Here is a 13,623-nt window from a genome sequence, read left to right on the forward strand (position 1 = left end):
CCTCAGAAGAAGAGACATAAAAGCCTGTCTTTTCTGTCTCTGCTTTCTTCCCCATGTGAGGACACAGTGAAGACAGCATCAGCATGTTAGGAGGTGGGTCCTCACCAGACACCAAATCTACTGGGATTTTTATCTCTCCAGCTTTCAGGACGATGAGAAATGAGTCTGCTGTTTAAGCAGCCCAATGGTATTTTTGCATACAATATTTTTGTCATAGTAGCCTGAGTTGACTAAGTCCCACATCAGCAGACGCCACCAGAAGCCACCAACTGAGATGAAATAGAACCTGAGATGCTGCTGCCCCTGCAGAGCTGACGTTCCCCAGGAACAGTTCTTCACAACCGACCCCTCGTTACTCCTCCTTCTTCCAATCATGGTCTTGAGATTAATGGGTTGGCAAGTTTAATAAACACTTATTGAATTGCTTCCTATGTAGTAAGTGCTGTCCTACATGATTTACCAGGTATATTAAAGAGATAGGTTCTTCTATTATTTCCAATTTACAGATGAGGAATCCAAGTCTAGAAAGGGTTAGGAATTTGCTCCAAGTCATGCAGCGAAGAAATCGCAAAATCAGATTGAAGCAGGCAGTCTGGTTCCAGAGTTGCTGTGAACCTCTCAACATCACCACCTCCACTTCCACACTCACCCACAGGCCTGCATGTTCACCTCCCCCCAGATGTAGCTTCCCAATGTGGTTAAGGGACAAGAATTTGACAAGGCCAAGTTAAAAGCAGAGAATATGGGAAAAACAAAACCATCTCACATTTGTACCTTCTGAGTTCAGACCACTCCATAAATCAGTTACACATCGGTATTGCCACTGCCCTGAGCATTATTCCGATGCTCAGTCACGGTGCAGACCTCGCTGACCCTCAGCTCCCAGCCATACCTTGCTGAAATACAGAGATGATCCAGATGAGATGACCCCACAGCCTTGCTCTGGCTTTACAACTTCTCCCCCAATAACTTCTTGCCAGTCAGACTCCCAGCCATTCTGGTTCTCAAAATCTGACATAATCGTAGAAGGAAGAGCAACTTCTGGGTGGCAGTCAGTGCCTTGGTACCCCTGGTCACACCTAGAGAGAGGAGGGTCAAGCACACAAATCATCATGTCATCTGTGAGTGCCATGGCCATGTGACTTGTACTATTTCCTCTGTCTCACTAGTGCTCTGATCTCAGCATTCACAGCAGACTGTCCTCCACAGTGTTAATCTGTACGTGGGGTTGAAACAGCTTCAGTTTTTCATATTGCAAAAAAAAAAAAAAAAAAATAGAATCTTTTCTTTTTTAAAAAATTTATTTATTCATTTTAGTGGGGGGAGGAGCAGGAAGCATCAACTCTCCTATGTGCCTGACCAGGGAAGCCAAGGTTTTGAACCGGTGATTTCAACATTCCCGGCTGACACTTGATCCACTGTGCCACCACAGGTCAGGCCTAGAATCCTTTCTTGAGAGAAACAGTGCTGTAACAGTGAATGGTGGGATCAAGCAGTGGGGAAAGAGGATATGGGTGTGTGTGCACGCATGGGTGGCGTGTGGGGGCTGGAGAGAGTGGGATTTTCCTGTGCCCTTAGTCTCATATAAATGTTTGCTCAACGAACATGTAACTCTGGTCACATTTTCTAGTTCCTCTTTCTGATTAAATTACATCTCTTTTAGAGTCTTTAAGTATTCAAGTGTGTTCTCTCTTATCCTCATTAGCTATAATCACCATCTCCCCTTGTATACAACCTTGAGCTAGGAGTGGGCTAGGACAGCCCGCAGCAGCTGCGTGACTGCCACTTTAAGATCATTGGGGGGAAAGGAGAGAAATGTTCGCAAGGCTCTTTTAACTACCAAAGAGAACTTTGGAATTAATTAATAAACTCTGAAATTTAAACCCAAGAGGACTTGCTTGAGGTTTGATTTTGAAATTTAGAATATATGGATTTACATTAATTAAAATGTAGCAATACCTTTTACATCTACAATAAGAACAGAAAAGAGGGTTTTTTTTGGTTATTTCATTATTTATCAGTCTATCCACATGACTCTGATGACAACTGCTGTGGCATCCCTTATAAACACAATCCTGAGAGGCAGGGGACCAGCCACACTCTGATGCGTGTACCTGCACACGCCGTGGTCACAGGAACCATGCCCACTGCACATGCTTGGGCACTGCTGGCCGATGTAGATGCTGTCCAAAGCCCACTCGTCCAGGGCCGTGTAGTAGCTCTGACTCCAGCGGAAGCGGGTGGCACCAGACCTAGAAACAAGGCACAGTAAAGAAAGAGTATTCTAGCCGACATGTCACAGTGTATAGACAAACACTGTCTAAGTTCAAAATCTCCCAGTTAACCAATTTTCTGGAGCTTGTATTTAGCTGCCAATCATATTTCCACTCAATTGCCGCCCAATTCAACAATTCTATCACAAAGAAAAGTTAGAAAGAAATCTTTTGTTTTGTATATACCTGTCTCTTAGTTTAACCTGAGACATTTTAAAGAAAAACAAAATTTGATATTTGTTGTAGTAGCACAGAGATTTGATGCTAAGAGGCAAGGTAAGAAAGACTGTTTAAGAAAAACAAAAATATATACAAAACAGCCTCTTTCACAGATGGAAATCTGAAGTGTTTAGTTAGAATAATACAATTTCTTTTAATAAACACTTCCATAGTTACTGGAAGACTTCCAGTTACCTTTCAATATAAAAGTAAAGTTTTAGCTCTGGTCAGGTAGCTCAGTTACTGTATCGTCAGTTACTCCAAAGTTGCAAGTTTAATCCCCAGCCAGGGCACATACCAGAATCAACCAATGAGTGCATAATAAGTGCAATAACAAATTGTCTCTCTCTCTCACTTTCTCCCTCCTTCTTTCTCTGAAATCAATCAATAATAAAATAAAAATAAAGTTTTGTCTTGTTTGGGGGTGTTATTTGGGGATTGAGGGTACATACTACAATATACTGCATTGCAAGTATAAACACCTGGATGCTAATTTCTGCTTATTATTTCTGAAATATTGACTTGCTTAAGTTTCACGGACAGTCTAATGTTAAGTGGAGGTAGAAAGTTGAACAATCCATTACACACAGAGAAATACGTGAGACCTTAATTCATTTAAACCAGTTATAAAGTCTAAAGAAGAGAATATTTTGAGAGCAATGTCAAGAAGTTTTTCATTCATTGATAATCATAAAAAAATTCTTTTAAAATTACATCATATTTTTCACCTCAGGAAATTTTCAAGAATTCATAATTACTTCTTTTTGGTCAAAGTGAAAAAAAGGAAAGAAAACAAACAAAATACCCTGTAGAATTAATGTGGATGCTCAGTTGCATTGACTAAACCTTCCCCAAACACACAGTCTACAGACACACTTGCTTTTAATGGCTTTGAATGATCCATTAAAGTCTACTGCATCAATTACCCATGTAGTAAATATTTCCCAAGTACATAACAGACTGTTAAAATCCAGACTAAGCCCTCACTGTTTATTTTGTCAATGATCTGTGGCTAATAGGTTGCATTTTTATTTCTAGTAGGATAATTCCATATTCACTGAGGGGCACCCCCTAACACAGGTTTGCTGCTTATCAGAGCTTGTCATCGTACATACAATGAGACAGGTGTAACTCCTCTATGGAAATAGTTTATACTTATAACCTAAAAGCCATCACAATTTCCACAGTCCCATTAAGAAATGGTTTTTAGAAAAGCCTACTCTAAAAATAGGTACATTGTCTTAGAGCATAGAGCCTTACAGAAAAGAAGTAAATTTAGACTCGTGCACCTCTGTCAAGAAAAGGATAGATGGCTAAATATATTTAAAATTCATTATAATCTAAGTCAAGTCTAGGGCCACTGGTAACTAGACTGAGAGTTCTTTTGGGGACAGAGATATCTTTTGTGTCAATAGATTGTGCAGGAACAGAGAAAAAAATATGTGTAAATAGTCTGCTAAAAAAATGAGTCAATGAGTGGAGTGACAGGTCAGAAAAGGGCAGCCTATCTCCGACTTCTGTAAGCAATGAAGTGAAGAATGTTCTAGGAGTAATGGGACCTGACCTCCAGGACCTTGGCTCTGCAATTTATCATCTGTGTGACCTTTAGTGAGAAATTTAAGTCTTCAGGGGCTTCTTGTTACTCACCTCTCAAATAAAGGGCTTAGGCAAACTGATTTCTAAGGTCCTTTCCAGCTCACAAATTTCATGGTTGCTTCGGTGGTCTGTTGACCAAGGTGATGGTTTATTTTCCTTATAGTCACATGCCTCCATGAACCCTATGGCATGCATTATTTTGAAGTTTTGGTATTTCAAACATTAGAATGGAGCTGAAAGGTTTCAGAAACCTGTCCTAGATTTCCCTGTTTGTTTATGCTTCCGAAGAGTCATACGTAAACACATTCTAAATTCTTTTTCTAAGTAAACTGATCCATACATGTGTCTTTTTTTTTTTTAATTAAGTGAGAGGAGAGGAGGCAGAGACAGACTCCTGCATGTGCCCCAACCAGGATCCACTCGGCAAGCCCACCAGGGGGTGATGCTCTGCTCTCTTGAGGCATTGCTCTGTTGCTCAGCAACAGAGCTCTTCTTAGTGTCTGAGGTGGAGGAGGCCATGGAGCCATTCTCAGACCTGGGGCCAACTTGCTCCAATAGAGCCATGGCTGCAGGAAGGGAAAAGAAAGAGAGAGAAGCGAGAAGGGGAGGGGTGGAGAAGCAGATAGGTGCTTCTCCTGTGTGCCCTGACTGGAAATCAAACCTGGGATATCTGCATGCCAGGCCGAGACTCTATTCCTGAATCAACCGGCTAGGGCCACATGTGTCTTATAAACTCTTGAAAAAGTATTTCTTTAAAATAAAAAGCTTACTTTAGGTGATGGGTATGCAACATAAGTGAACGACAAGATAACCTGGAGTTGTTATCTTTGAATATATGTATCCTGATTTATTGATGTCGCCCCATTAAAAATAACATTATTAAAAAAAAAATAGCCCTGGCCGGTTGGCTCAGCGGTAGAGCGTTGGCCTAGTGTGCGGAGGACCCGGGTTCGATTCCCGGCCAGGGCACACAGGAGAAGCGCCCATTTGCTTCTCCACCCCTCCACCGCGCTTTCCTCTCTCTCTCTTCCCCTCCCGCAGCCAAGGCTCCATTGGAGCAAAGATGGCCCGGGCGCTGGGGATGGCTCTGTGGCCTCTGCCTCAGGCGCTAGAGTGGCTCTGGTCGCAACATGGCGACGCCCAGGATGGGCAGAGCATCGCCTCCTGGTGGGCAGAGCATCGCCCCATGGTGGGCGTGCCGGGTGGATCCCGGTCGGGCGCATGCGGGAGTCTGTCTGCCTGTCTCTCCCCGTTTCCAGCTTCAGAAAAATGAAAAAAAAAAAAATAGCACCAAAAGGGTTAAACTGAAGAGAAAAAAAAAAATAAAAAGCTTAAAGTGAATAATTCCACTTAAAATTACAATCCCACAGTTTAATATGCTGATGTTAATTAACAGAAAAGGAAGTAAAAAGAGGTCAGACACTGGATTCATATTTAGGGAGAGAAAAAAATTATCTGTGTGAGCAATCTCTAGCTGGTCACACATGAGAACACAAGGTGTGATGTCACTGACTTGCAGCTGCACCACTAATAAATATTGCCCTCAATACAAATGCTTTTTTTGATTTTTTTTTTAGTGAGTGAGACAGAGACAGGGAGCGAGACAGAGAGAGGGACAGATGGGGGCAGGCAGACAGGAAGGGAGAGAGATGAGAAGCATCAATTCTTTGTTGCAGCTCCTTAGTTTATTGATTGCTTTCTCATACATTCTTTGACCAGGGGGCTCGAGGTGAGCCAGTGATTCCTTGTTCAAACCCAACCTTGGGTTCAAGCTAGAGATCTTCGGGCTCAAGCCAGAGACCATGGGGTTATGTCTATATTCCATGCTCAATCCAGCAACACTGTGCTCAAGCTGGATGAGCCTGCACTCAAGCCGGCGATCTCGGGGTTTCAAACCTGGGTCCTCTGCATCCTAGGCCAACACTTTATCCACTGTGTTACCACCTGGTCAGGCAATACAAATACTAAATTTGCCAATTTTCTCTCTTTCTTTCTCATGTTCTTATATATTTTGGATTGAGTCTGAAAGTTGAACTACTGTTGTGTGAATCATAAAATGAAGTTGACTTGCATTTAAAATCCAAACTCTATGGATTCCCAAAAGCAACAAAACTTGACGGTCTTTTATTTATTTGATCCCCCTTTCCCCTACATAAACTTCTAGACTGAAATAACACTGAGTCATCTCTTGATAGTCAGGTAACCTGAGGAATCAAAGTAAATGAGGGCTGACTAGACATTGTACTTTCCACCTTCAGAGTTACTGTAATTACACTATTCTGAAACTCATTCAGTCTTTATGTGTTGATTTTTTTATAAAGTCAGCAACTGACAGCTGTTTCTGCCTCATTAGACCCTGTTCTTATGTAAATGTCTCTCATAAAAACAAAATTAATTTTCTTTGGGTAACAAATGCTCAGTTCATATACAATAACACTTCTCTGAGCAGGTGTATATGTATTAAATATTTCCACTCTGAGTTGTCCTTCCTAGAACATTTCTGAAGTTAACAGCTCTTTGATAATGCAGGGATCACATTTGCTTGTATGCTTTCAATTTATAGTTGCGCATGCTTGAATCAAAACAGTAGCACGAAGATTTGCCAAAAGAAATACTGCTTCAAATTAAACTGCACTCCCTTACCCTGGTGCTTGAGAAGAACATGGTATTTGCAGAAGTTTGAAATGAATACAGTACATAAAATTATCAAGAGTGTCAAGAAGAATAAATGTAGTTTATCCTGGTAGCAGAGCTCTTAAACATTATAGATACAAAAACAAAAACCAGCTGAACACTATTTTTTTAAAAATATAGCAATAATGTTTAAGTATTAGTAGGAATATTAAAACCAATATTCTATAGGATTGTTTGTTTTCAAAAAATATTTTGACTTTCTTTACCCAGGGATTTGAAAGAAATTTGGAAAAGTAGAATTCAATTATTTACTTACATGTACTTTAAGGCAAATGGTAGAGGAATAATCTAGTAGATTTATTTTCTGTTTTCAAAAAGAAATACCTCATAATAAAACATCTTTTTAGTTGATTTAGGCATATTGAATTAAAATCCTATTTAATTTTCCAACATTTAATGAGCACCCCAACTATGCAGCAGGCACTGTGCTGGAACAAAAAACTTTAAGGGTCAATTACCCTTAAGCTAATAAATATGGATGAGAACAGATCTTTTCTGGCTCAGTGGTCTATTTTTTAAGCTAAGAAAGAACAATGCAATAAACATCTGAATATAAAATAATCTGTAGAGGTTTTTGTTTGTTTTTTTGATAAAGAACAATACTATGTGAATTAAGAATAATAGTTTATGGAATGACTCTCTGCAGTAAGTGTTCTTGCCTGAGTGATGGATGGGTACTGCTGGGGGTGTGGAGCCCAGTGCAGCACAGAGGAGCGATGGGGGTGTCGGGTGGCCGCCACTGCCCAGCAGGAAATCAAAGCCATGGTGCCTGGCTGCCTCCCTGCACCCTCCCAGGGCAGTGGGCCCCAGAAGAAGTTGTAGCGGTGTGTATGGGCCATAGAGCTGGAGAACTGGAGAGGCAGTGGCAGGCACACGATGTGGCTAATCCCAGTGATGGGTGCAGATAACCAGGAGGAGCTAAGGTTTGAGAGTCTCATTACCGGGAGAGCAAAGCCACAAATGCACCAGCTGGTCTTACACAGCTCAGTTCACTCCAACCCATCATAGCTGCATGCCAGCAGAGCCTGGTGTAGGTGACGGTGCGGAGATTGGAACCCCATCACCCACCACATTCCCCTATGGGTGTGGTGCATTCAGACTAAGGCCACCTTGCCACAGGGAGACACCCATCTCCCCAGGGAATACAGGACATTTGCCACTGCCCAGTGGAGACTTCAGAAGCCAGAACACTGCAGGTCTTCCTAAAAGAACTTGTGTTCAGCGCCACCTTCTGGTAAACAGAAGAAATACTTCTTACCAACCTATGAAATAGAGAAGTGCCACTCATAAAAAAAGAAGCAGATTTCATTACCATATCCTAGTCAGAGAAAGAATCTATCAAATTCCATGAATACCCAAGGTAATGGGGCAGCTCATAAAGAATATAAAATATCTCCAGAAAAGAAATTTAAAGACATAGAAGTATGTGATTTAAGTGACAGAGACTGCAGTTGTGAAAAACTCAATGAAATACAAGAAAACACAGATAGGCAGGTTAAACAAACTCACAAATAAAATCAGTAAATAAAAGGAATACTTTACCAAAGACATTGAAACTTGAAAAAAGAAAAAGGAATTCTAGAGCTAAAGAACTCAACAAAAGAGATAAAGAATGAATTAGTGAGCTTAGGAAATAGTGACCAGCTGGTGAATTAGTGATACTGAAGATAGAAATCTAGAAATTATATAGATGGAAAAAGAAAGAGACTTGAGAGTCAAATAATGAAATAACTCTTCTATTTAGAGCAGTGTTTTTTTAGCCTGATGTGTGAAGATTAAAGACCAAATGACTATAGACTCTATAATCTTTACATAACATCAGGGTGATTAACTCTTTTGTGGACCAGCACAAAATTTCTGGTGGACTGGCACAGGTCTATGGACTGGGGGTTGGAAACCACTGATCTAGAGAACTATCTGGTACCATAAGAGAGAGCAATACAAGAATAATGGATATGTCTGAAGGAGAGAGAGAGAGAAGAAAACAGCCTATTCAAACAAAGAGTTGACGAAAACTTCCCAAACCTATGGGAAGAGCTGGATCTTTGAATCCAGCACACTTAATTATCTTAATCTGAAAAGGACTTCTCTGAGGCACATTATATTAAAACTATCAAAAATTGGCCTGGCCAGGTAGCTCAATTGATTAGAGTATTGTCCTTTTATGCCACGGTTGTGGGTTCAACCACTAGTCAGGGCATGTACAAGAATGTACATATAAGTGGAACAACAAATCAGTTTCTCTCCCTCTCTTCCTTAACAATCAATTATAAATGTCAAAAATTAATGACAAAGGAAGACTTTTCAAGGCATCCAAGGAAAATAAGATAGTAACATATAAAAGAAACCTCATTAGATTATCACTGGGTATTTTTTTAGCAGAACTCTACAAGCTAGGAAAGACTAAAATAAAAAATTCAAGCAATTAAAAGAGAAATTACCAGCTAAGAAAAATATATCCAGCAAACTTATCCTAAAGAAAGGAGAAATAAGACACAGGAAAAATCACAATTATGTGGAAATCAAACAACATGCTACTAAAAATCAACTGGGTCAAAGAGGAAACAAAAGCAGAGATCAAAAGATATACAAAGACAAATGAGAATGACCATATGACATACCAAAACTTTTGGATTCAGCAAAAGCAGCAATAAGAAGCAATAAAAACCTCAAACAAAGAACCTAATATTACATTTAAAGAACTGGGAAAAGAATAAGAAGTGCAGCCCAAAGTCAGCAGAAGAAAGGAAATAAAATAATTAGAAAAAATAAAAAATTAAAGAATTAAATGAAATAGAGAACAAAAAGACAATACAAAAAATTAATACACCAAAGAGATGGTTCTTTGAAAAGATTAATAAAATTGACAAACCTCTGGCTAGACTTACTAAAAAAAAAGGTAAAAGACTCAAATAAATAAAATCAGAAATGAAAAAGAAGTTGCTATGAAGACCACAGAAATTCAAAGGATTATACAAGAATACCACGAAAGACTATATGCTACCCAATTCAATAACCTATAAGAAATTAACAAGTTTTAAAATTATATGTATGCTTCCTAGACTGAATCATGAAGAACTGGAAAATCTAAATAGACTGGTCAACCGTAAGTAAATTTTCAAAAATATCCCTAAAAGTAAAAGTCCAGGACCAGATGGCTTCACTAGTGAATTCTACCAAACATTCAAAGAAGATTTAATACCTACCCTTCTCAAATTCTTCCAAAAAAACTGAAGAAGAGTCAATACTTCTTAATGCATTTTACGAGGCCAATATAACCCTGATACCAAAACCTGGCAAGGCTAACATAATAAAAGAAAAATACAGACCAATATATCTGATGAATATAGATGCATAAATCCTAAACAAAATACTAGCAGATCATATACAATAAATAAAATACATCAGGATCAAGTGGGGTTCATCCCAGGGCACAAGGATGGTTCAACATATGCAAATCGATCAATGTCATACAGCACATTAACAAAGGATAGAAACTATATAACTTTATCAATAGGTGCAGAAAGAGCACTTGATAGAACATCTGATTATGATGAAAACATTCAATAAAATGGAAATAGAAGGAAAGTACTCTAATATAATAAAGGCCATATATGACAAACTTTCAGCTAATATCATATTTAATGGTAAAAAACTGAAAGCTTATCCTCTAACATCAGAAACAAGACAAGGATGCTCACTCTCACCATTCTTACAACTTGCTATAAAAGTCCTAACCAGAGCAATCAGACAAGAGAAAGAAATTAAAAGGTATACAAATTGGAAAGAAAGAAGTAAAATAGACACTGTTGGCAGACTAATTCTTTAGACAGAAAACCCTTAAGACTTCACCAAAAAACTATTAGAAACAAAAAACAAATACAGCAAAGTTGCAGGACACAAGATAAACATACAAAAATTCATTGCATTCTTATATACTAACAATGAAATTTTAGAAAAGAAATGAAAAAAAAAAACTTTTGCAATTACAACAAAAAGAATAAAATACCTAAGAATAAATTTAACAAAGACTGTGAAGGACCTATACACTGAAAACTATAAAGCATCTTAAAAAACAAATCAAAGACACAAAGACAGAAAGATATTTTGTGTTCATGGATTAAAAGTATCAGCATAACTAATATGATCATATCACCCAAGGCAATATACTGATTTAATGCAAGCCCCATGAAAATCCCAATGGCATTTTTAAAGACATAGAAGAAAAAATCAGATTTGTATGGAACCACAAAAGACCCTGAATAGATCAAGTAATCTTGTGAAAGAAGAATAAAACTAGAGGTATCACACTCCCTGACTTCAAATTATACTAAAAAGCAACAATAATCAAAACAGCAAAGTGTGGCAGAAAACTGACACAGAACAATGGAATAGAATTGAGACCCAGAAATAAAACCACATGTATATGGGATAATAATTTTCAACAAAGGAACCAACACCATAAAATGAAGAAAAGAAAGCTTCGGCCCTGGCAGGTTGGCTTAGTGGTAGAGCATCGGCCTGGTATGTGGGTGTCCTGGGTTCGAATCCCAATCAGGGCACATGAAGACCATCTGCTTCTCCACCCCTCCCTCTCTTGCTTCTCTCTCTCTCTCTCTTTCTTCTCCTCCCCTCCTGCAGCCAAGGCTCAATTATAGCAAGTTGGCCCTGGGCATGAGGATAGCTCCATGGCCTTCACCTTAGGCACTATAAAATGGCTCCAATTGCAATGGAGCAAGGTCCCCAGATGGGCAGACCACTGCCCCTAGAGGGCTTGCCAGGTGGATCCTGGTCAGGCGCATGCAGGAGTCTGTCTCTGCCTCCCCTCCTCTCACTAAATAAAAAAAAGAAAGTAAGAAAGAAAGAAAGAGGAAGAAAGAAAGAAAGAAAGAAAGAAAGAAAGAAAGAAAGAAAGAAAGAAAGAAAGAAAAGAAAGCAAGAAAAGAAAGCCTCTTTAATAAATGGTGCTGGGGCCTGACCAGGCGGTTGAGCAGTGGATAGAGCATCAGACTGGGATGCGGAGGACCCAGGTTCGAGACCCCAAGGTTGCCAGTTTGAGTGTGGGCTCATCTGGCTTGAGCAAAAAGCTCGCCAGCTTGGACCCAAGGTCGCTGGCTCAAGCAAGGGGTTACTCGGTCTGCTGAAGGCCCGCTGAAGGCACATATGAGAAAGCATCAATGAACAACTAAGGTGTCACAACGAAAAACTAATGATTGATGCTTCTCATCTCTCTCCGTTCCTGCCTGTCTATCCCTCTCTCTGACTCTCTCTCTGTCCCTTTAAAAAAAACACAAAAAACAAACTACAATGAACAGGGTAGGAACCCTTTTCATTACTTAAAGGTAACCACCATTGAAAAAACCACCATGGAAGCACATGATTTAAAAAAGATAGCAACAGAGGAAAGATGTATGGAATACAACCAAATAAAAACAAAAGATAGAAAAATGAAAGAGAAGGATCAAATAAGACACAAAACTAACAGAAAGCAATCTATAAAATGGCAATAGGGAACTCACAAGTGTCAATTACACTAAATGTAAATGGATTAAACTCACCAATAAAAAGGCACAGAGTAGCAGAATGGATTAAAAAAGAAAATCCAATTGTATGCTGCCTACAAGAAACTCATCTAAGTAACAAGGATAAAAACAAATTCAAAGTGAAAGGCTGGAAAACAATACTCCAAGAAAATAACATCCAAAAAAAAAAGCAGGCGTAGCAATACTCATATCTGATAATGCTGACTACAAGACAGCAAAAGTACTCAGAGACAAAAATGACCATTTCATAATGGCTAACGGGACACTGAATCAAGAAGACATAACAATTCTTAATATATATGCACCAAACCAAGGAGCACCAAAATATATAAGACAGCTACTGACAAAAATATAATCATACTTGGAGACCTCAATACACTGCTGACGGCTCTAGATCAGTCATCCAAACAGAGAATCAACAAAGATATAGTGGCCTTAAACAAAACACTAGAGCACCTGGATATGATAGACATCTACAGGACATTTCATCCCAAAGTGACTGAGTATACATTTTTCTCCAGTGTACAAGGATCATTGTCAAGAATTGACCACATGTTGGGCCACAAAAACAACATCAGCAAATTCAGAAAAATCGAAGTTGTACCTAGCATATTTTCTGATCATAAAGCCTTGAAACTAGAATTCAATTGCAAAAAAGAGGAAAAAAATCAATCCCACAAAAATGTGGAAACTAAACAACATACTTTTAAAAAATGAATGGGTCAGCCCTGGCCGGTTGGCTCAGCGGTAGAGCATCGGCCTGGTGTGCAGAAGTCCCAGGTTCGATTCCCGGCCAGGGCACACAAGAGAAGCGCCCATTTGCTTCTCCACCCCTCCCCCTCTCCTTCCTCTCTGTCTCTCTCTTCCCCTCCCGCAGCGAGGCTCCATTGGAACAAAGATGGCCCGGGCACTGGGGATGGCTCCTTGGCCTCTGCCCCAGGCACTAGAGTGGCTCTGGTCGCAACAGAGCAATGCCCCGGAGGGGCAGAGCATCGCCCCCTGGTGGGCAGAGCGTCGCCCCCTGGTGGGCGTGCCAGGTGGATCCCAGTCGGGCGCATGCGGGAGTCTGTCTGACTGTCTCTCCCCATTTCCAGCTTCAGAAAAAGAAAAAAAAATGAATGGGTCAAAGAAGAAATAAGTGCAGAGATCAAAAGATATATACAGATAAATGAAAATAGCAATACAACATATCAGAATCTATGGGATGCAGCAAAAGCAGTGATAAGAGGGAAGTTCATATCACTTCAGGTATATATGAACAAACAAGAGAGAGCCCAAGTGAACCACTTAACTTCACA

The 13,623-nt window shown here is 39.7% G+C and overlaps 1 protein-coding gene across 1 annotated transcript in view; it reads right to left on the bottom strand.

Annotated features, from left to right (window-relative positions):
- Positions 1-13,623, bottom strand: part of RELN (reelin) — a 673,979-nt gene that overhangs the window by 176,676 nt on the left and 483,680 nt on the right. The window contains exons 23-24 of the mRNA XM_066238313.1: positions 2,115-2,252; positions 893-1,079 (exon numbers count right to left, since the gene is read on the bottom strand). Of these exons, the coding sequence (XP_066094410.1) occupies positions 893-1,079; positions 2,115-2,252 (325 nt within the window). The remainder of the gene's footprint in view (positions 1-892; positions 1,080-2,114; positions 2,253-13,623) is intronic.

This window comes from Saccopteryx bilineata, chromosome 7 (assembly GCF_036850765.1).
Source record: "Saccopteryx bilineata isolate mSacBil1 chromosome 7, mSacBil1_pri_phased_curated, whole genome shotgun sequence".
Classification (NCBI taxonomy): domain Eukaryota; kingdom Metazoa; phylum Chordata; class Mammalia; order Chiroptera; family Emballonuridae; genus Saccopteryx; species Saccopteryx bilineata.